General features: G+C 44.2%; 1 protein-coding gene across 1 annotated transcript in view; it reads right to left on the bottom strand.

Moving 5' to 3' along the window:
- LOC311107277 (catenin alpha-1-like) overlaps positions 1-24678 on the bottom strand; it is a 208471-nt gene that overhangs the window by 180839 nt on the left and 2954 nt on the right. Inside the window, exons 2-3 of the mRNA XM_084149757.1 lie at positions 23448-23565; positions 21428-21623 (exon numbers count right to left, since the gene is read on the bottom strand). Coding sequence (XP_084005883.1) covers positions 21428-21623; positions 23448-23552 — 301 coding nt within the window. The 5' untranslated portion in view covers positions 23553-23565. The remainder of the gene's footprint in view (positions 1-21427; positions 21624-23447; positions 23566-24678) is intronic.

The raw sequence follows: 24678 nt of genomic DNA, 5'->3' as shown, positions 1-24678 counted from the left end.
TACATAAAGAGGGACACCACAACACTACATAGAGAGACACCACAACACTACATAAAGAGAGACGCCACAACACTACATAAAGAGAGACACCACAACACTACATAAAGAGAGACGCCACAACACTACATAAAGAGAGACACCACAACACTACATAAAGAGACACCACAACACTACATAAAGAGAGACGCCACAACACTACATAAAGAGAGACGCCACAACACTACATAAAGAGAGACGCCACAACACTACATAAAGAGAGACGCCACAACACTACATAAAGAGAGACGCCACAACACTACATAAAGAGAGACGCCACAACACTACATAAAGAGGGACACCACAACACTACATAAAGAGAGACCTAAGACAACCACCTAGCTTGGCAGCAACACATGACAACACAACATGGCAGCAACACAACATGACAACAACATGGTAGCAACACAACATGGTAGCAACACAAAACATGGTACAAAACATTATTGGGCAGACAACAGCACAAAGGGTAAGAAGGTAGAGACAACAATACATCACGCGAAGCAGCCACAACTGTCAGTAAGAGTGTCCATGATTGAGTCTTTGAATTAAGAAATTGAGTGTTTTTTGCAGCTCATGGTGTACATTGAAGTACATTGAGAAACATCAACTTATTTTTTTAATCATCAAATTCCACTCCCCTCCCCTAGCCCTCTGAGTGAGTCCCAAATGGCACCCGACTTCCTATATAGTGCATTACTAATGTGCCGTGGCCAAAAGTAGTACACAATGTAGGGTGTCATTTGGGGCGCATCCACTATAGCCCACTGCTGTACTGCAGGGCCTGATAACAGCCAAGGCCTCAGAGCAGAGCAGAGGCTGGTTGGGATGCAGGCTAAGAGTTAATTGCATTATAATAGTTGAGATGAGGAGAGTAGAACAGGAGCGAGGGGGGGGGGGGGGAGATGAGAAGGGCCTGAGAGGGGAGGAGAGAACAGGAGAGAGGGGGGGGAGAAGAGAGATGAGAAGGGCCTGAGAGGGGAGGAGAGAACAGGAGAGAGGGGGGGGAGAAGAGAGATGAGAAGGGCCTGAGATGGGAGGAGAGAACAGGAGAGAGGGGGGGGAGAAGAGAGATGAGAAGGGCCTGAGAGGGGAGGAGAGAACAGGAGAGAGGGGGGGGAGAAGTGAGATGAGAAGGGCCTGGGAGGGGAGGAGAGAACAGGAGAGAGGGGGGGAGAAGAGAGATGAGAAGGGCCTGAGAGGGGAGGAGAGAAACGCAGGGTAAGTCCAAACTCACACACACACAGGCAGTGACCTAGGCCTAATGCACACAGGCAGTGGCCTCAAACAGAAGCACAGCGAGCGACTTAACACAGATTCTGCCAGCGACCCACACACACAACCAGTTAAAAAAGGAGGTCAAATCCATGACAAAGGATGGCTGTCTGAATCATCCAGCACCACGTTATGTCCTACCACTAACAAAAAACACAGTCAACTGGGAACACAAATGAGCTTCCTAGCTTCACACTATTCTATAGACCAGCCAAGCAGACACTCAGTTTGCTTAATGTGCCAGGCATGTCCTGTGTGTTACAGCTGAATTAGCCTGGCCTACTATGCCCTTCATGACAGAAAACACTGCTTTCCACACCATCAAACACACTGCTTGTCAGTGGAGGGACTAAATGACATCTTAGAGTTAAAAATGGTCAAGCTAAACCAATGTGGGAAAATACCAGTTTGTGAAATTATTGTAGTGTAACAATAAAAGTTGTGTTACGTCATCTGGTATAATAAATAAAGTAGTGTGTTACATCATCTGGTATAATAAATAAAGTAGTGTATTACATCATCTGGTATAATAAATAAAGTAGTGTATTACATCATCTGGTATAATAAATAAAGTAGTGTGTTACATCATCTGGTATAATAAATAAAGTAGTGTATTACATCATCTGGTATAATAAATAAAGTAGTGTGTTACATCATCTGGTATAATAAATAAAGTAGTGTATTACATCATCTGGTATAATAAATAAAGTAGTGTGTTACATCATCTGGTATAATAAATAAAGTAGTGTATTACATCATCTGGTATAATAAATAAAGTAGTGTATTACATCATCTGGTATAATAAATAAAGTAGTGTATTACATCATCTGGTATAATAAATAAAGTAGTGTATTACATCATCTGGTATAATAAATAAAGTAGTGTATTACATCATCTGGTATAATAAATAAAGTAGTGTATTACATCATCTGGTATAATAAATAAAGTAGTGTATTACATCATCTGGTATAATAAATAAAGTAGTGTGTTACATCATCTGGTATAATAAATAAAGTAGTGTATTACATCATCTGGTATAATAAATAAAGTAGTGTATTACATCATCTGGTATAATAAATAAAGTAGTGTATTACATCATCTGGTATAATAAATAAAGTAGTGTGTTACATCATCTGGTATAATAAATAAAGTAGTGTATTACATCATCTGGTATAATAAATAAAGTAGTGTATTACATCATCTGGTATAATAAATAAAGTAGTGTATTACATCATCTGGTATAATAAATAAAGTAGTGTATTACATCATCTGGTATAATAAATAAAGTAGTGTGTTACGTCATCTGGTATAATAAATAAAGTAGTGTATTACATCATCTGGTATAATAAATAAAGTAGTGTGTGTCTTTGGCTTGTTTGTGCTGCTGGGCCATAACTTAGACCAGAGGTATTGTGTCAACTCTTAGTGGTGCTTTGTCTTGTTATACAGCGGCTTGCGAAAGATGTAAAATATTTGTTATTGTGAAACAAACAAGAAATGACAAAAAGAAAAGAAAACATGACCGTGCATAACTATTCACCCCCCCAAAGTCAATACTTTGTAGAGCCACCTTTTGCAGCAATTACAGCTGCAAGTCTCTTGGGGTATGTCTCTATAAGCTTGGCACATCTAGCCACTGGGATTTTTGCCCATTCTTCAAGGCAAAACTGCTCCAGCTCCTTCAAGTTGGATGGGTTCCGCTGGTGTACAGCAATCTTTAAGTCATACCATAGATTCTCAATTGGATTGAGGTCTGGGCTTTGACTTGGCCATTCCAAGACATTTAAATGTTTCCCTTAAACCACTCGAGTGTTGCTTTAGCAGTATGCTTAGGGTCATTGTCCTGCTGGAAGGTTAACCTCTGTCCCAGTCTCAAATCTCTGGAAGACTGAAACAGGTTTCCCTCAAGAATTTCCCTGTATTTAGCGCATTCCATCATTCCTTCAATTCTGACCAGTTTCCAAGTCCCTGCTGATGAAAAACATCCCCACAGCATGATGCTGCCACCACCATGCTTCACTGTGGGGATGGTGTTCTCGGGGTGATGAGAGGTGTTGGGTTTGCGCCAGACATAGCGTTTTCCTTGATGGCCAAAAAGCTCATTTTTAGTCTCATCTGACCAGAGTACCTTCTTCCATATATTTGGGGAGTCTCCCACATGCCTTTTGGCGAACACCAAACGTGTTTGCTTATTTTTTTCTTTAAGCTATGGCTTTTTTCTGGCCACTCTTCCATAAAGCCCAGCTCTGTGGAGTGTACGGCTTAAAGTGGTCCTATGGACAGATACTCAAATCTCCGCTGTGGAGCTTTGCAGCTCCTTCAGGGTTATCTTTAGTGTCTTTGTTGCCTCTCTGATTAATGCCCTCCTTGCCTGGTCCATGAGTTTTGGTGGGCGGCCCTCTCTTGGCAGGTTTGTTGTGGTGCCATATTCTTTCAATTTTTTAATAATGGATTTAAAAATGGTGCTCCGTGGGATGTTCAAAGTTTCTGATATTTTTTAAATAACCCAACCATGATCTGTACTTCTCCACAACTTTGTCCCTAACCTGTTTGGAGAGCTCCTTGGTCTTCATGGTGCTGCTTGCCTTTCAGAACAGGTGTATATATACACTGAGATCATGTGACACTGAGATTGTACACAAGTGGACTTTATTTAACTAATTATGTGACTTCTGAAGGTAATTGGTTGCACCAGATCTTATTTTAGGGGCTTCATAGCAAAGGGGGTGAATACATATGCACGCACCACTTTTCCGTTATTTATTTTGTAGAATTTTTTTTAACAAGTTATTTTTTTCATTTCACTTCACCAATTTGGACTATTTTGTGTATATGTCCATTAGATGAAATCCAAATAAAAATCCATTTAAATTACAGGTTGTAATGCAACAAAATAGGAAAAACGCCATGAGGGGGGATGAATACTTTACAACACACTGTACATTACCACCGCATATTGGCTTTGCTTGAATTGCTCTGCCAATGAACGCATTGTTGTTCAGGCCATACATTTTTTTTTTTTTTTACATTTGGAGGTAGGCTATATGATCACACCGGTAATAGATCTGTTGTTGTATTACTTTTGAAGCACAGCTGAGTGAACATACATTTAAATCATTTGCTTTTTCTTATACTGGGCTGATGGTGCATCTGATGGTCAGTCTCAGCAGACTGAGGGTCAGCCTCGTCACTCCGCTCTCCCTTTCCTCCACTGACACTGACCAAAAAGGGACTCTTTCCTCCACTGACACTGACCAAAAAGGGACTCTTTCCTCCACTGACACTGACCAAAAAGGGACTCTTTCCTCCACTGACACTGACCAAAAAGGGACTCTTTCCTCCACTGACACTGACCAAAAAGGGACAGAGTCTTTCAGCTGATGACGTAACTCAAGTCGCACCGCATTATTTCTGCCTCCATGCACAAATTCATGTTACTCCTATGAACAGAGAAAGCCCCTAATAATAAACACAAGCCTATAGATACACTTTCCTACTCATTCATTACTGCTGAGGTGCTGGTTGTAGTGCTGAGTGGAAATAGGAAGAACGCTCATTTTTATGGCTTATAAAAGTGATGAATACAAAGTGTTGACAGGGCTGAGTAAGAAGTTAATCATGAACTCGCTCATAAAAACAGCAGCTCTTTGGTGAAATCGTTTGACAGTCTCTCTCTCTAGTCATGGTTTTAAACGTTTTGAAATCTCACAGTATCAACTTTACTGTGTCTTTCTTTTATGCCTGCTACGTTACTGCAGACACGGTCATCTGAGCCATCCGATTGGCCAGCGGTAGGCCTATAGTGCACTTGATTTGCTCTCCGGGCCCACCGGGAAGGCAGAGTTTGTACCTTCAGACACATGAAATGGTTCAACACGGCAACAGTTGGCCAATCCGGTGCACAGGGCAGCTGAATCGAGTGCGCCAACCACCAACAGCACGAGACGAATTAAAACAAAAAAATAGGAACACAAGTCTTTATCGTTGGTGTTTTCCAGAAACGTTTGGCGATCGATTAGGAATGCATTGGAGATCGACCAGTTGGTGACCACTGCTCTAGAAAGTTGAGTGAAGTTCAATCTCGTGCTTCTCTCTGTGGGCTGGTATTTATCCCGGGGGCTGCTGCACGGGCGCAGCTTAGAGTGAACATTGGCAATAAGGCACCTCGGGGGCTTGTGGTATACGGCCAATATACCACGGCTAAGGGCTGTGTCCAGGCTGTGTCCAAGCTCTCAGTATCGTGATGCAGGTCTTTAGATGTTGTACACATGCAACAAAATGGAATATAACGTTGCGGATAAAAGTTCGGAATGACACAATTTCATGAGTACAACATCTAATAGACTATACCAAGAGCTTCGCCGTTTCAAAAAAGGACGTATTTGGGTGTTTTTGGAGCCTCGTGTTTTTCAGGGCCCCCATACTACACCAATTTTTTCACAACGAGGATAAGGAAGTGATTTACTGTTTGGGGTAAGTTTAAAAAAAAAAATAACATGTGTAATCACTAAAAAAAGGTGTCAACTGTTCTATAACCTGGCATTTACATCAAAAATAGATATGGTAAAAAAAAATGGTTTTACTAAAATTGTCCTTTAAGATTTCAGTAGGCACAAGAGGAGTATTGGCTATTTTAAGAGATTTAAGACAATGCAAATGTATACTAATGAACAATAACTCGGCCCAACTGACTACCTTTTAAAACTATCCTCTCAACTGCCGATCTGAATAAATGGGTTGGATGGATGGCTTCGAAAGTCCAACAATCGAATTGCTAGTCGTTCATATGCTAATAAAACCAAATTTTCTGCAAAGAAAATATATTGCGCTGCTACCCTCAGCATTCATTCTTAGGAGGTCAGAACAAGCAACGGAACCCAAATGTATCTTCTCTGTGCTTCGAAAAAATATCCTGCCGCATGAAGGTTACGCCTACAGACGGGAACGACAGACCGCAAATCGGTTCTTCTGGAAGTGCACCGAATACGATGCTTTCGAATGCAGAGGTTGCATAACGTTCACTGAAGGGGTTCTCCCCAAGTTATGCTGGATACCCGGTTCCTTCAGCGACCAGAACGTCAACTGGAGGAGCTCCGAACATACTTTCAGTTCGGTTCCTTCAGCGACCAGAACGTCAACTGGAGGAGCTCCGAACATACTTTCAGGCAACATGGGAAGAAAGGTCAGACATATTAGAAGAAAGCCAATGTTTCCCATAGGTAAGTCTTGCTTTGTTATTCTTATGCCCAAGGCCAATAACATGGTTGATCTGGCGTCGATCTCTTATCTTCTGAATTATGGAACCGCTACGATGTCTTGCAAAAGACTCGGGCGAAGACCAACAACGGAGTGGAGGGCAGGCATCAAACCGTCGGTGAATCTTAGCGCCGCCCACCCCACCATTTGGAAGTTCATCGAGGCATTGCAACGACAGCGGCATGACAAAAAAAATAAAAAAACTCTGCCACACCGCAAACAACAGAAGGATCTGAAGTCACTGGTTGAGTAGTACACCACGACTCAACGGCTGGAGTATTGTCTGAAGAGCGTTGCCTACGCTTTGCAGTTGTGAACACTCCAAAATCCATCCGAGAAAAATTAGCACCTAGCCTACTTGGACACCTCTTCATGACACCTATCAATTTCAACGCGTTCGAAGAGTCCAAAATCATTATGAGACCAGAACAGTAGGCACATTCTTGGACGATTTGTTCGTAAAACGTGTTTTTACGGCGCTGCATCGTCATGTAGCCTACGCTTGTATTTTGAGGTCATTTGAAATAAACGTTTTAGGCCTACTTATTTTTGGCCAAATTTTTTTTGTATTTTGCTAAGCTTTTTTTGTTGATAAATACATGTTTTATAGTGAATTTTTGGTCTTAGATGGTGTAAAAACTAGATAAAACGGAAATACATCGTATAAACTAGATATAGGCCTAGCTATAGTATAGGCTCTTTTTTGCCTTCAATATAACCATATTAACAAATGTATATAGGCCTTGGCTACAATATTCTGCCCATATGAACACATTTATTTTAGGCCATAACTGGACCAGTTTCACATTCTTTAATAAACAGACTCAAAACATGCAATAGGCTACAGCTTCCCCAGGAAACGCCACATATTGTAGCCTCACACGGACGAAAGCATAGCGGAGGAAGGAGTTTGCATCTGCTGCAGCGTTCGTGGCAAAATATTACGCATTGTGGCAACGCTACAATGTGTTTAAGACATTCTATGGATGTCAGGACTCCCTGGAAAAAACAGTGGCAATTGTTAATGAGTGGACTATCCTGGCTAAAGAAATGTAATAAACTCTTACTTCTGGTCAGTGCTAGGAAAAGACCTAGCCTGTCTTGAGGTCCACACGCATACAGACTCTACTTTGTAGGAACCGGCAACAGACTGTGTCTCCTCAATTCCCCTCAGGACCAGCCTATAACACTCTGTTATAAATACATAATTTGTCTGCGAGAGCAGAGACATCAAAAAAATTTAGTGGAGAGGAAATTAATTATATAGGATTCTGTAAAATGTTAAAACTACTTAACTGCAATAACGGCTGCTAAAAATGCTTGGGTCAGACCCAGTCTTCAGTGAAACGTTTCCCCTCTCGCTGCCCTCGTATAAGCCCAACGGTACACTGCTTTCTGCCTAGAAATATTTCACTCTCAAATGGTTTTGGAAAAATGTGACTCCCTGAAAAGCTGCTCCAGGAGTCTGTGTTCGTCCCAAATGGCACCCTATAACCAATATAGGCCTGAGACCAGGTGAAAAAGCAGTGCACTATATACTGAATGTGGTGCCCCATTTGGGACAGACACGGTGGCCACACAATCAGTCCCCAGTAGGGATTGCCCCCGAATATTAAAAAAATCCTGGACAACCGTAAGCCGTCAGAGCGAGAGAGGGGGAAACAGAGCGAGAGAGGGGGAAACAGAGCGAGAGAGGGGGAAACAGAGCGAGAGAGGGGGAAACAGAGCGAGAGAGGGGGAAACAGAGCGAGAGAGGGGGAAACAGAGCGAGAGAGGGGGAAACAGAGCGAGAGAGGGGGAAACAGAGCGAGAGAGGGGGAAACAGAGCGAGAGAGGGGGAAACAGAGCGAGCTCGAGACACAGAGAGCGAGAGAGAGAGCGAGACAGAGCGAGAGAGAGAGCGAGACACAGAGCGCGAGAGCGAGCGACACAGAGAGAGAGCGAGCGAGACACAGAGAGAGAGCGAGCGAGAGAGAGAGCGAGCGAGCGAGAGAGAGACACAGAGAGAGAGAGACACAGAGAGCGAGCGAGACACAGAGAGAGCGAGCGAGACAGAGAGAGCGAGCGAGACACAGAGAGAGAGAGAGAGCGAGCGAGACACAGAGAGAGAGAGAGAGCGAGCGAGACACAGAGAGAGAGAGAGAGAGAGCGAGCGAGACACAGAGAGAGAGAGAGAGCGAGCGAGACACAGAGAGAGAGAGAGAGCGAGCGAGACACACAGAGAGAGAGAGAGAGAGCGAGACACAGAGAGAGAGAGCGAGCGAGCGAGACACACAGAGAGAGCGAGCGAGCGAGACACACAGAGAGAGCGAGCGAGCGAGACACACAGAGAGAGCGAGCGAGCGAGACACACAGAGAGAGCGAGCGAGACACACAGAGAGAGCGAGCGAGACACACAGAGAGAGCGAGCGAGACACAGAGAGAGAGCGAGCGAGACACAGAGAGAGCGAGCGAGACGCACAGAGAGAGCGAGCGAGACGCACAGAGAGAGCGAGCGAGACGCACAGAGAGAGCGAGCGAGACGCACAGAGAGAGCGAGCGAGACACACAGAGAGAGCGAGCGAGACACACAGAGAGAGCGAGCGAGACACACAGAGAGAGCGAGCGAGACACACAGAGAGAGCGAGCGAGACACACAGAGAGAGCGAGCGAGACACACAGAGAGAGCGAGCGAGACACACAGAGAGAGCGAGCGAGACACAGAGAGAGCGAGCGAGACACACAGAGAGAGCGAGCGAGACACACAGAGAGAGCGAGCGAGACACACAGAGAGAGCGAGCGAGACACACAGAGAGAGCGAGCGAGACACACAGAGAGAGCGAGCGAGACACACAGAGAGAGCGAGCGAGACACACAGAGAGAGCGAGCGAGACACACAGAGAGAGCGAGCGAGACACACAGAGAGAGCGAGCGAGACACACAGAGAGCGAGCGAGACACACAGAGAGAGCGAGCGAGACACACAGAGAGAGCGAGCGAGACACACAGAGAGAGCGAGCGAGACACACAGAGAGAGCGAGCGAGACACACAGAGAGAGCGAGCGAGACACACAGAGAGAGCGAGCGAGACACACAGAGAGAGCGAGCGAGACACACAGAGAGAGCGAGCGAGACACACAGAGAGAGCGAGCGAGACACACAGAGAGAGCGAGACAGAGAGAGAGAGCGAGACACACAGAGAGAGCGAGACACAGAGAGAGAGAGAGAGAGACACAGAGAGAGAGAGAGAGAGACACACAGAGAGAGAGAGAGAGACACAGAGAGAGAGAGAGCGAGACACAGAGAGAGCGAGACACAGAGAGAGAGCGAGACACAGAGAGAGAGCGAGACACAGAGAGAGAGACACAGAGAGCGAGACACAGAGAGAGAGCGAGACACAGAGAGAGAGCGAGACACAGAGAGAGAGCGAGACACAGAGAGAGAGAGCGAGACACAGAGAGAGATTGCGAGACACAGAGAGAGATTCGAGACAAAGAGAGAGAGACAGAGAGAGAGAACGAGACACAGAGAGAGAGAGCGAGACACAGAGAGCAAGACAAAGAGAGAGCGAGACACAGAAATGTTGGGAATGAGAGAGCTGGCCATTATCATTCCAGCTGTGATGTTGCGAAGCAGTCAGTCAGAAGGTATGAATGAAGAGTAGATTGTTGTGAGACGAGAGCTGAGATGTTGTGAATGATTAAAGAACATTCTAGCAAACAAAGATGGAATCCCCCGACCAAACCCTTCTAAAAGATAAAAAAAAAAGTAGCTAACGCGCGTTCAAAAACACCAGCCGGTAACATACATGACATGGCATAGCCCACCCCCTCCCTCCAACCCAAACAATTATATCTGCCTCCTTCTCCCCATTTAAACAGCTGGTAAGCCACAGCTGGGTGTAAAATACCTTTTATATGCATGGCACGCACGGTGAAGAGAGAGGGGAAGAGAGGGGGAGGGCTAAGGCCCAGTCAATGGCAGCATTATCAGTCTGTCCACGCTCGGCAGACCAGCGTGACATAGTCCTAACTGACAGGCCAGCCCCGTCACCAGCAGCGCTGCTGAATTCCTGTCCAATGACAGCGTGCGTCTCAAAACGGCACCCTATTCCCTATATAGTGCACTACTTTTCACCAGAGCGCATTGTCAAAGGGTAGCGTAAAAGGGAATAGGATGCCATTTGAGACGCAGATAGAATAACAGAGGCAGGCTGAGGCTGACATTCCCAGGCACTGACTACACTGCTGGCATGACTTGTCTACCGGGCAGACACCTCTTCAGAGCACAACGGTTCGCACATCACCCCCTGAACTATACACCACTAACCCACACAGAGAGAGAGAGTGTAGGAGTTTGTTTGTCAGATACTGTAGAACTCGCACCGTGAGAGATATCCCTGAATCCCAGTGCTAAGTACCATCATTTTACAGCCTGAATTCTAAATGTATTAAATCAAAATCTCACCCCCCTACACACACACACACACACACACACACACACAATACCCCATAATGACAGTGAAAACATGTTTTTAGAAATTCAGGGAAATGTATTGAAAATGAAATACAGAAATCTAATTTACATACAGTACCAGTCAAAAGTATGGCCACACCTACTCATTCCAGCGTTTTTCTTTATTTTTTACTATTTTCCATGAATGCCAAGAGTGTGCAAAGCTGTCATCAAGGCAAAGAGTGGCCACTTGGAAGAATTAAAAAAAATATACATATATATTTTGATTTGTTTAACACTTTTTTGATTACTAAATGATTCCATGTGTTATTTCATAGCTTTGATGTCTTCACTATTATTCTACAATGTAGAAAACCCTGGAATGAGTAGGTGTGTTACAACCTTTGACTGGTACTGTAAGTATTCAACCCCCTGAGCCAATACATGTTAGTATCACCTTTGCCGGCGTTTATAGCTGTGAGTCTTTCTGGCTAAGTCTAAGAGCTTTGCACACCTGGCTTGTACAATATTTTCCAATTATTCTTTTCTAAATTCTTCAAGCTCTTTCAAATTGTTTGAAAATATGGAGAGCGGTACTCAGTAATGTTGTATTGAACTTGCCCCAAACATAACACCTTGTATTCAGGACATAAAGTAAATTGCTTTGCCACATTTTTTTGCATTACTATTTAATGCCTTGTTGCAAACAGGATCCATGTTTTGGAATATTTTTATTCTGTACAGGCTTCCTTTTCACTCTGTCCATTAGGTTAGTATTGTGGAGTAACTGCAATGTTGTTGATTCAGCCTCAGTTTTTTTTCCTATCACAGCCATTAAACTGTAACTGTTTTAAAGTCACCATTTGCCTCAAGGTGAAATCCGTGTGGTTTCCTTCCTCTCCGGCAAATTAGTTAGGAAGGATGCCTGTATCTTTGTAGTGACTGTGTGTATTGATACACCATCTAAAGAGTAATTAATAACTTCACTAAGCGCAAAGGGATATTTAATGTCTGCTTTTGTATTTGCCCTTCGTTGCGAGGCATTGGAAAGCCTCCTTGGTCTTCTGTGGTTGAATCCGTGTTTGAAATTCACTGCTCGACTGAGGGACCTTAGAGATATAATAGCATGTGTGGGGTACTGAGATGAGGCAGTCATTCATTCATTATTCACACAGAGTGAGTCCATGCAACTTGTGACTTTAAGCAAATATTTACTCGAACTTATTTAGGCTTGCCATAACAAAAGAGGTTGAATACATGACTCAAGACAATTCAGCTTTTCATTTTAATTTAAAAGCATAATTCCACTTTATGGGGTAGTGTGTAGGCCAGTGACAAATCTCAATTTAAACCATTTAAAATTCAGGCTGTAACAACAAAATGTGGAAAAAGTAAACAGGTGTGAATCGTTTCTAAAGGCACTGTATTTAACAGGGAATTGATCAACTAACAATCAAAAGGGGCAAACAATTCACACAATGAAGTTCTGAAACATTGGATGTGCACGAATTGGTGGGGAGATGGCGCATTCTGGAGAGAGACGCACCTTGTGCATCCTCTTCTTCTTGACTTAAAAATTATACCCAAGACATTATCTTCACACATACTGTAGGTCATGGAATCCTCTCACAAAGCACTAGGCATTTGCAAATTCAAAAACTAAAACGCAATTTCACTTATTTTCAAAATTGTATCAAATGTCTTTACTTGCCAAGGCAAATAGGGTAAGTGTCCCTATTAAAGCCCACTACTGTCTGAGTTCAGACATTACTATGCTGCCTTAATTTCTGTAAGAAAAGTGGAGATATAATGAAAGATTAATCTGTGACGTTATGACTTTACTTACTTTTTTTTTGTAAGACAAAAATATTTGATAAGATATGAAAAGTCCAGACTGGGCTTAATGGGTAAAGAATATAACCTTTAAGCCCATGGGTGTTCCAAATAAGCCCCTGGGTGTTCCAAATAAGCCCATGGGTGTTCCAAATAAGCCCCTGGGTGTTCCAAATAAGCCCATGGGTGTTCCAAATAAGCCCATGGGTGTTCCAAATAAGCCCATGGGTGTTCCAAATAAGCCCACCTCAAATAATCTAAAATATAAAAAACACAACATGCAACAATTTCAAAGATTTTACTGAGTTACAATTCATATAAGGAAATCATTAAATTGAAATAAATTAATTAGGCCCTAATCTATGAATATCACATGACTGAGCAGGGGCGAAGCTATGGGCCCACCCACTTGGGCGACTGGCCCACCCACTGGGGAGCAAGGCCCAGCCAATTAGAATGAGTTTTTCCATACAAAAGGGCTTTATTACAGACAGAAATAGTCCTCCGTTTCATCAGCTGTTCGGGTGGCTGGTCTCAGACGATCCCGCAGGTGAAGAAGCCGGATGTGGAGGTCCTGGGCTGGCGTGGTTACACGTGGTTTGCGATTGTGAGGCCAATTGGACGTACTGCCAAATTCTCTAAAACAACTTTGGAGGCGGCTTAAGGTAGAGAAATTAACATTCAATTCTCTGGCAACAGCTCTGGTGGACATTCCTGCAGTCAGCATGCCAATTGCATGTTTCTCAACTTGAGACATCTGTGGAATTGTGTTGTGTGACAAAACTGCACATTTTAGAGTGGCCTTTTATTGTCCCCAGCACAAGGTGCACCTGTGTAATGATCATGCTTCTTGATATGCCACACCTGTCAGGTGGATGGATTATCTACGCAAAAGGTGAAACGCTCACTAACAGGGATGTAAACAATTTTGTGCACATGGAACATTTCTGGAATCTTTTACTAAATCATGGGACCAACGCTTCAAATGTTGCATTTATATTTTCGTTCAGTATCATTTCCAAATGTTCCAAACTGATATTTCTTATGTAGAGAGACTAGCTATAGTTCCAGCAGCAGAGAGAGACTAGCTATAGTTCCAGCAGCAGAGAGAGAGAGAGAGAGAGACTAGCTATAGTTCCAGCAGCAGAGAGATAGAGAGACTAGCTATAGTTCCAGCAGAGAGACAGAGAGAGAGAGACACTAGCTATAGTTCCAGCAGCAGAGAGAGAGAGAGACTAGCTATAGTTCCAGCAGCAGAGAGAGACTAGCTATAGTTCCAGCAGCAGAGAGAGAGAGAGACTAGCTATAGTTCCAGCAGAGAGACAGAGAGAGAGAGACACTAGCTATAGTTCCAGCAGAGAGACAGAGAGAGAGAGACACTAGCTATAGTTCCAGCAGCAGAGAGAGATAGAGAGAGACTAGCTATAGTTCCAGCAGCAGAGAGAGAGAGATAGAGAGAGACTAGCTATAGTTCCAGCAGCAGAGAGAGAGAGAGAGAGAGAGACTAGCTATAGTTCCAGCAGCAGAGAGAGAGAGACTAGCTATAGTTCCAGCAGCAGAGAGAGAGAGACTAGCTATAGTTCCAGCAGCAGAGAGAGACTAGCTATAGTTCCAGCAGCAGAGAGAGTGAGAGAGAGAGACTAGCTATAGTTCCAGCAGCAGAGAGAGAGAGAGAGAGACTAGCTATAGTTCCAGCAGCAGAGAGAGAGAGACTAGCTATAGTTCCAGCAGCAGAGAGAGAGAGACTAGCTATAGTTCCAGCAGCAGAGAGAGAGAGAGAGAGAGAGAGAGAGAGAGAGAGAGAGAGAGAGAGAGACTAGCTATAGTTCCAGCAGCAGAGAGAGCCTAGCTATAGTTCCAGCAGCAGAGAGAGACTAGCTATAGTTCCAGCAGCAGAGAGAGAGAGAGAGAGAGAGAGAGAGAGAGAGAGAGAGAGAGAGAGAGAGAGAGAGAGACTAGCTATAGTTCCAGCAGCAGAGAGAGAGAGAGAGACTAGCTATAGTTCCAGAGAGAGAGAGACTAGCTATAGTTCCAGAGAGAGAGAGAGAGAGACTAGCTATAGTTCCAGAGAGAGAGACTAGCTATAGTTCCAGAGAGAGAGACTAGCTATAGTTCCAGAGAGAGAGAGAGAGAGACTAGCTATAGTTCCAGAGAGAGAGAGAGAGAGACTAGCTATAGTTCCAGAGAGAGAGAGAGAGAGACTAGCTATAGTTCCAGAGAGAGAGAGAGAGAGACTAGCTATAGTTCCAGAGAGAGAGAGAGAGAGAGAGAGACTAGCTATAGTTCCAGAGAGAGAGAGAGAGAGAGAGAGAGAGAGAGAGAGACTAGCTATAGTTCCAGCAGCAGAGAGAGAGAGACTAGCTATAGTTCCAGCAGCAGAGAGAGAGAGACTAGCTATAGTTCCAGCAGCAGAGAGAGTGAGAGAGAGAGACTAGCTATAGTTCCAGCAGCAGAGAGAGAGACTAGCTATAGTTCCAGCAGCAGAGAGAGAGAGAGAGAGAGAGAGAGAGAGAGACTAGCTATAGTTCCAGAGAGAGAGAGAGAGACTAGCTATAGTTCCAGAGAGAGAGAGAGACAGAGAGACAGAGAGAGAGACAGAGAGACAGAGAGACAGAGAGACAGAGAGACAGAGAGACAGAGAGACAGAGAGACAGAGAGACAGAGAGACAGAGAGACAGAGAGACAGAGAGACAGAGAGACAGAGAGACAGAGAGAGAGAGAGAGAGAGAGAGAGAGAGAGAGAGAGAGAGAGAGAGAGAGAGAGAGAGAGAGAGACTAGCTATAGTTCCAGCAGCAGAGAGAGAGAGAGAGACTAGCTATTGTTCCAGCAGCTATTGTTCCAACAGGACAACGGCCCTAAGCACACAGCCAAGACAACGCAGCAGTGGCATCGGGACACGTCTCTGAATGTCCTTGAGTGGCCCAGCCAGAGCCCGGACTTGAACCCGATCGAACATCTCTGGAGAGACCTGAAAATAGCTGTGCAGCGACGCTCCCCATCCAACCTGACAGAGCTTGAGAGGATCTGCAGAGAAGAATGGGAGAAACTCCCCAAATACCGGTGTGCCAAGCTTGTAGCGTCATACCCAAGAAGACTCGAGGCTGTAATCGCTGCCAAAGGTGCTTCAATAAAGGTCTGAATACTTATGTAAATGTGATTTTACATTTACAGAGTTTCATTTTTTTCTAAATTAACAAAAAATTCTAAAAACCTGTTTTTGCTTTGTCATTATAGGGTATTGTGTGTAGATTAATGAAATAAAAAACTATGTAATCAATTTTAGAATAAGCCTGTAACGTAAAAAAATGTAGATAAAGTCAAGGGGTCTGAATACTTTCCGAATGCACCGTACCTATCTGGAGGCATCCTACTGCGATAGCTACGTGATGGGAGAAGACTGGGGGGGAACACAACAGGCACGTTATTTACAGTGGCTATGGATACAGAGTTTTCGCCCATGCCCCGGCGGGCCTTTGGAAACCCATGCCCCGGCGGGCCTTTGGAAACCCATGCCCCGGCGGGCCTTTGGAAACCCATGCCCCGGCGGGCCTTTGGAAACCCATGCCCCGGCGGGCCTTTGGAAACCTTTCTCTCTTAAAAGCAGTAATATTTTAGATACACATTTCAGCTGCTGCTCATACTACCCCCTCCCTTCACATTTAGCGTTTTACTCTCCCTCTTCTGAACCATGATGTAGCCCATGTCTCGGTCTCATTTCTGAACAGCTGAAATAAAAACCCTGTGGCGATTTGAACAAACGTTCCAAAACTGATGAAGGCTACAACCTTCTGTCTGTCTGTTCAAATTAAAAAAATGTATTTGTCACCTGCTTTGTAAACAGGGGTGGACTAACTGTGAAATGATTCCTTAAGGACCCTTCCCAACAATACAGAGAAGAAGAAAATACAGAAATAATAGAACAGTAAAACATGTAATAATAAAAGTTATAATAAATACACAATGAGTAACGATAACTTGGCTATATACACAGGGTACCAGTACTGAGGCTATGATAACTTGGCTATATACACAGGGTACCAGTACTGAGTCTATGATAACTTGGCTATATACAGGGGGTACCAGTATTGAGGCTATGATAACTTGGCTATATACACAGGGTACCAGTACTGAGGCTATGATAACTTGGCTATATACACAGGGTACCAGTACTGAGGCTATGATAACTTGGCTATATACACAGGGGGTACCAGTACTGAGTCTATGATAACTTGGCTATATACACAGGGTACCAGTACTGAGGCTATGATAACTTGGCTATATACACGGGGTACCAGTACCGAGTTGATGTACAGGGGTAATTGAGAGTAAATAGCTGCATGTAACTCAGCAGCTAAGAACATAAAAATAACTAGACTGCCTGTTTGTGCCGGGCTTATGTTGGCAACGGTGACAAAGTAATGTATTTTGTGTAAAACACGTAGCCTACTCCTCCGGAAAAACATGAAATCAGGCTTATGCTTACTGATGCATGGAACGCAACAGTTAGAACAGTTGTGCGTACAACATGAGGTTTGTGTGCTACACCAGTGACCGGACAGAGGTGATCAAGGAGGGGGGGGGGGGAGTGGCAGCGGAGCAGCTAATGTAGACAGCGTAGTGGGCAATCAGCAACGTAAAAAATAAAAGATCTGTATTTTTAGCCTGGGCAAATTGGGATACAGGTACTCCGTATTCATATTTAGAATAGGAGGAGGATAGCGGGTGAGATCGCCCTCTCCTCCCTACACCACATCGTCTCATTCAATAGGCATCGATATCAACAGGCTTTTAAAACATTCATGGCAAAACAAGCCATTGAGAAATGAGGAGCCGAGCATCTTGACAGGGTTAAACCTCTCCATTAACCTTCCAGAGAGGAGAACCCACTCTGTTGCTACTAGGAGTAATGAGATTTAACAAGAGTAAAAAAGAATGGGGTGATGACGCACAAGGCCGCATGTCTCTAGGCAACCCTTTATACCGAGCTGACAAAACAGGGATTTTCCTGCTTTGAATTCCTTGGGTGGCCTTTAAAAACTACAAAAACAAATTCTCAGCTCCAGAATGTAGAATCACATTTTCTTTTTTTAAATCAACTGCAACATTTTCTCTCAGATGCATGACAAAATGTGTAGAATTGCAGGAAATTAGCTTTAAAACTGCAAAAATGTATCATCTTGGCTCCATGGAAAAATTTGTAGAATTGCAGGAAATTGTAGCATTTTAAAGCCAATCTCTACACGGCCAAGATTGGCAGGGGGGGGGGGGCCTCAAATTCTTGAAAATTCAGCCGTAACGACGGGCCGACCGCACTCCCTGCCACGTCCAACCCCTAAGACCCTTTTTGATCCAGAGAAACCCTGGCACACTCTCCTTCCCCCCAATACAGGGTCAGAGAGAATGAAAGACTGCAGGGCAGAGTACAATGGAAGAAAGCAGTGGGGGTGATTCATAGAGCACCAACTGAATAAATATGTTCCCTTGGAAGTCAGGAGATAAATATAGAAGGTCAAATTACCTCTTAGACAAATCATGATCATTTCAGAGCATCAGCATTTCCTCTTCAACTAGACAAAGTGGGCCCCTCAAAACAACGTTTTCAATTAATAGGTTTGCCGTCTAGTGTAGCCTAATAACAGATAGAACTGACTGGAAGGAACTTGAGAAAACGGCACAAAAACATCCACCACAAAATTGTGGTTGACCCTATGCTTCTCATGAAAGGGTTTTGCCTAAGTCAAGTCTATATAGCAACTATACCTGACTTGTCAACATCCAATGTGGATGAGATCCAGTCCTACTCATCCACATGATCACATCATTCATCATCCTACTCATCCACATAACGGGTCAAGACCAGTAGCAGCTTAACCGTGACTTACTTGGCCCAAAACGTACAGTACCAGTCAAAGGTTTGGGCACACCCATCGGTTTTCTTTAGTTGTACTATTTTCTACATTGTAGAATAATAGTGATGATATTAAAACTATGAAAGAACACATATGGAATCATGTAGTAACCAAAAAGGTGTTAAACAAATCAAATAATATTTTAATATTTGAGATTCTTCAAAGTAGCCACCCTTTGCCTTGATGACAGCTTTGCACAATCTACACATTCTCTCAACCAGCTTCATGAGGTAGTCACCTGGAATGCATTTCAATTAACAGGTATGCCTTCTTAAAAAGTCAATTTGTGGAATTTCTTTCCTTCTTAATGCGTTTGAGCCAATCAGTTGTGTTGTGACAAGGTAGGGGGGGTATACAGAAGATAGCCCTATTTGGTAAAAGACCAAGTCCATATTATAGCAAGAACTGCTCAAATAAGCAAAGAGAAATGACAGTACATAATTTATTTAAGACATGAAGGTCAGTCAAGAACTTTGAAAGTTTCTTCAAGTGCAGACTCAAAAACCATCAAGCGCTATGAGGACCGCCACAGGAGTGGAAGACCCAGAGTTACCTCTGCTGCAGAGGATAAGTTCATTAGAGTTACCAGCCTCAGAAATTGCAGCCCAAATAAATGCTTCACAGAGTTCAAGTAACAGACACATCTCAACATCAACTGTTCAGAGGGGACTGTGTGAATCAGGCTTTCATGGTCGAATTGCTGCAAAGAAACCACTACTAAAGGACACCAATAATAAGAAGAGACTTGCTTGGGCCAAGAAACACGAGCAATGGACATTAGACCAGCGGAAATCTGTCCACCACCTCCTTCATGCTTTACGGTGGGAAATACATTTACATTTTTAGTCATTTAGCAGACGCTCTTATCCAGAGTGACTTACAGGAGCAATTAGGGTTAAGTGCCTTGCTCAAGGGCATATCGACAGATTTTTCACCTAGTCGGCTCGGGGATTAGAACCAGCGACCTTTCGGTTACTGGCACAACGCTCTTAACCACTAAGCTACCTGCCGCCCCACATGCGGAGATCATCCGTTCACCCGCACGCGTCTCACAAAGATACGGCGGTTGGAACAAAAAAATCTCCAATTTGGACTCCAGTTATGGTGTGGGGGTGCTTTGCTGGTGACACTGTCTGTGATTTACTTAGAATTCAAGGCACACTTAACCAGCAAGGCTACCACAGCATTCTACAGCGATACGCCATCCCATCTGGTTTGGGCTTAGTGGGACTATAATTTGTTTTTCAACAGGACAATGACCCAACACACCTCCAGGCTGTGTAAGGGCTATTTTACCAAGAAGGAGAGTGATGGAGTGCTGCATCAGATAACCTGGCCTCTACAATCCCCCGACCTCAACCAAATTGAGATGGTTTGGGATGAGTCGGACCGCAGAGTGAAGGACAAGCAGCCAACAAGTGCTCAGCATATGTGGGAACTCCTTCAAGACTGTTGGAAAAGCATTCCAGGTGAAGCTGGTTGAGAGAATGCCAAGAGTGTGCAAAGCTGTCATCAAGGCAAAGGGTGGCTATTTGAAGAATCCCAAATAGAAAATAGATTGATTTGTTTTTTCATTACTACATGATTCCAAAGGGTTTCAAGGCCGTTAGTCATTTAAACTCTGAGCGTTTGTTTTTGTCCCAGTACCGCGTCCGCGGAGCTTAAGTGTTACCCACTCCTTCAATTACGGTCAGAAAATAGAAAGTGACATATCATTCGAAAGCTACAGCTCGTCTTTTTGGAAATTGAGCTCAAATCTTACTGCTGGCGATGTCATAATAATGCCCCCCCTCCCCTCCCCTCCCAAAAGTATTAAATCATGCGCTATGGTCATATTCATAGTGTGCAATTTAGGTCAAGTCACCAAAAGCGCAGAAACGTATGCATGGAAAGGGTACAACCTGGTGGTCATCGTAATGCAACGCATATCTTTTCATACACATTAGCTTTAATGCATCCTCCATAAGCGCCGTTGACCAATGGGAAAATAAGTTTGACGTTTCCTCGCCTGTCTGTGGTATTTAAAAATGTTTTATAATAATTGGTAACTCGAAAGTCCCAATCGCTTGAAAATCCGTTCAGCCATTTTCGCACATTGTGGTACAACCCAAACCAGACGCATCTGGTTTCAAGTGGCCAGGTTACAGTGAAAAGGTTACAACTTCAGCTTTCTCCTCGTGTATATCATTCCTGTAAGACAAAAAAGGAAGCCCTGGCACCTTGCACAAGCCCTGCACTTTTAAAATGGCGGTGTTCCTATGGGAATTAGCATGTGTAGAGCGCCACTATTAGGTAAAAGACATTACCTTTTTTTGTATAAAAAAACATTTTCCTTTTGGATTGGTAATTGGTGACATTGTATTTCTATCCTAGACTTTCACATCTCTTTGGGAATTTGGGAAGCTACCACATTTTTATGTTTTTTGGGGCTTTTCTTTGCCTGCTGTTGCTCTGTAATAGTCACGTTGTGGCTGTACACTTGTATCAGAATCCCACAATTCATACCTTTCTAACAGTACTAAGAATGTTTTTGTAGGACTTATAGTTTTGAAAATCGAAATTATCTAATGAAGGAAGTTTACAATTTATGTGTCGCTTAAAACATGCCACCAGAGGGCGTCAGGTTTGCTTGGCCCAAAGCACCGAGTAAAAGGGTTTCAAGGCCAGCAGTGGCTGAACGGTACCTTGCTTGCGGACATCCTCCACGGCAGCAGTGAGCTCGTCCTTGAGGAACTGGCTCTCCTTGGCGATCTTCTCCCCTTTATCCAGGAAGTTCAAGGTGGCGGTCTCCACCGAGGCAGCCAATACATGGGCCTTCTTAGAGCGTCCCTTCTTCTTATTGGACGGCCCCTTGTTGCTGGAGTTCACCAGGGTCGTGACCTTTAGGAGCAGGACGAGAGATGCACATTATACGCTGCTTCTGAAAGTCACGGACTAAAGATCATCTAAAACTATCTACAGCCATAGCTAGCCAACTTGCCTCGTCTTTGATTCCATACTAAAAACAGTAGAAGTAGCTAGTGTCTTCCAAGCCATTAGGGCTAGATATCAATGTATCAATCAAAACCATCATGAATGTATAACCACCAGTTCTAAAATAAATAAATAAATAAATAAATAAATATATATATATATAAAACGTATGTATTATATGAAAATGCATGCATTATTGCTCTATCAAAATGTACAGCATAGTCGGAAAATATTCAGACCCCTTGACTTTTTCCAAATTTTGTTACGTTACAGCCTTATTCTAAAATTTATTAAATTGTTTTTTCCCCCTCATCAATCTACACACAATACCCCATAATGACAAAGCAAACACGGGTGTGTAGAATATTTTGCAAATGTTTCGAAAATAAAAAACGGAAATATCACATTTACATAAGTATTCAGACCCTTCTCTCAGTACGTTGTTGAAGCACCTTCGGCAGCGATTACAGCCTCAAGTCTTCTTGGGTATGGCGTTACAAGCTTGGCACACCTGTATTTGGGTAGTTTCTCCCATTCTTCTCTGCAGTTCCTCTCAAGCTCTGTCAGGTTGGATGGGGAGCATCGCTGCACAGCTATTTTCTGGTCTCTCCAGAGATGTTCGATCGGGCTCAAGTCCGGGCTCTGGCTGGGCCACTCAAGGAGATTTGGAGACTTGTCCCGAAGCCACTCCTGCGTTGTCTTGGCTGTGTGCTTAGGGTCGTGGTCCTGTTGGAAGGTGAACCGTCAACCCAGTCTGAGGTCCTGAGCACTCTGGAGCAGGTTTTCATCAAGGATCTCTCTCTACTTTGCTCCATTCATCTTTCCCTCGATCCTGACTAGTTTCCCAGTCCCTGCCGCTGAAAAACATCCCCACAGCATGATGCTACCAACACCACGCTTCACTGTAGGGATGGTATTGGTCAGGTGATGAGCGGTGCCTGGTTTCCTCCAAGCGGTCTGTCATGTGCCTTTGGCTTCTGTCTGGCCACTCTACCATAAAGGCCTGATTGGTGGAGTGCTTCAGAGATGGTTGTGTTTCTGGAAGGTTCTCCCATCTCCACAGAGGAACTCTAGAGCTCTGTCAGAGTGACCATCGGGTTCTTGGTCACCTCCCCGAACAAGGCCCTTCTCCCCCGATTGTTAAGTTTGGCCGGGTGGCCAGCTCTAGCAAGAGTCTTGATGGTTCCAAACTTCTTCCATTTAAGAATGATGGAGGCCACTGTGTTCTTGGGGACCTTCAATGCTGCAGATATTTTTTGGTACCCTTTCCCAGATCTGTGCCTCAACACAATCCTGTCTCAGAGCTCTACGGAAAATTCCTTCGACCTCATGGCTTGGTTTTTGCTCTGACATGCACTGTCAACTGTGGGACCTTATATAGACAGGTGTGTGCCTTTCCAAATCATATCCAATCAATTGAATTTACCCCAGGTGGACTCCAATCAAGTTGAAGAAACATCTCAAGGATGATCAATGGAAACAGGATGCACCTGAGCTCAATTCTGATTATAGTAGCAAAGGTTCTGAATACTTATGTAAATAAGATATCCGTTTTTTTGCAAATAAATTCTAAAAACCTGTTTTCGCTTTCTCATTATGGGTTATTGTGTGTAGATTGATGAGGGATAAAAAAATAAAAATTTGAATAAGGCTGTAACGTATCAAAATGTGGAAAAAGTCAAGTGACGAGTTTGCATCCCTGGCGTATTGTTAAAATGTATGTATTCTGACCTGCGTGACCAAGGGCTCCAGCAGCCTCTCCACAGCCAGGGTGCGGATCTCCAGGCTCTTTGGGTCCCATTTGAAGTTGATGTTGGCCGTGTTTATGGCTGTCATGTTCACTACGTATCTGAGGAGGAGAGGAGAGAGGGACGGATGGTTACTGAGGAGGAGAGAAGAGAGGGACGGATGGTTACTGAGGAGGACAGGAGACAGGGACGGATGGTTACTGAGGAGGAGAGAAGAGAGGGACGGATGGTTACTGAGGAGGAGAGGAGAGAGGGACGGATGGTTACTGAGGAGGAGAGAAGAGAGGGACGGATGGTTACTGAGGAGGAGAGGAGAGAGGGACGGATGGTTACTGAGGAGGACAGGAGAGAGGGACGGATGGTTACTGAGGAGGAGAGGAGAGAGGGACGGATGGTTACTGAGGAGGACAGGAGAGAATATGAGAAAATGGATGCCTGGGGCTTGGCTGGGTCATTCATCAGATGGGGGGGGGGGGGGTTAAGCCACCCACCATGACAACACAGCACACTTTCACCCTGGAGGTAGGTACAACACATATCAACTGACCTCTGAGCAGCATAGAACATTATTGGGCTATCCATCCTAGATAAGGGCTACCAACACATCACTAGAAGGCCTTACACTGCATTTCATTTTTAAAAAGCTGTGAAACCCATTATTGAACCGATTCATGCTACACTGATTTGGGAAACCCTGCTGCAGCTAAACAAGAGTCACGACACCATGGGTGCGTCCCAAATGGCACCCTATTCCCCATGTAGTGCACTACTTTCGACCAGGGCCCACAGGGCGCTGGGCAAAAGTAGTGTACTAAATAGGGAAAATGATGCCATTTGGGCAGCACCCATGGTGTCGTTACATTTGGTACAGACCCCATTATAAATATGGATGCTCCCTCTTCAGAGGAGACAGGTCTCCCTCCATATGTAAAAAAAAATAAAATAATGTATGCACACATGACTGTAAGTCGCTTTGGATAAAAGCGTCTGCTAAATGGCATATTATTATTATATTATCACCGTTAGACAGACGGCCATAAGTGGAGCAGAGTAACACTGTGGCCCTTTTTCGATTTTCCTTTTCATGCAGCGGCTGGCCTCGTATTGATTAACCTTCACGCACTGAGTGGCAGGGACAATCAGGATGCCTCGAGGGCCGAGCAGGTCTGGACCCAGGACCCAGTCTGTCTGGCCTACACTGGAGGGGCTGTGTC

Source organism: Coregonus lavaretus (assembly GCF_964263955.1).
Source record: "Coregonus lavaretus genome assembly, chromosome: 32".
NCBI classification, from domain to species: Eukaryota; Metazoa; Chordata; class Actinopteri; order Salmoniformes; family Salmonidae; genus Coregonus; species Coregonus lavaretus.
Note: the sequence above shows the minus strand (reverse complement) of the source record. Positions and strands in the feature narration are given on the sequence as shown.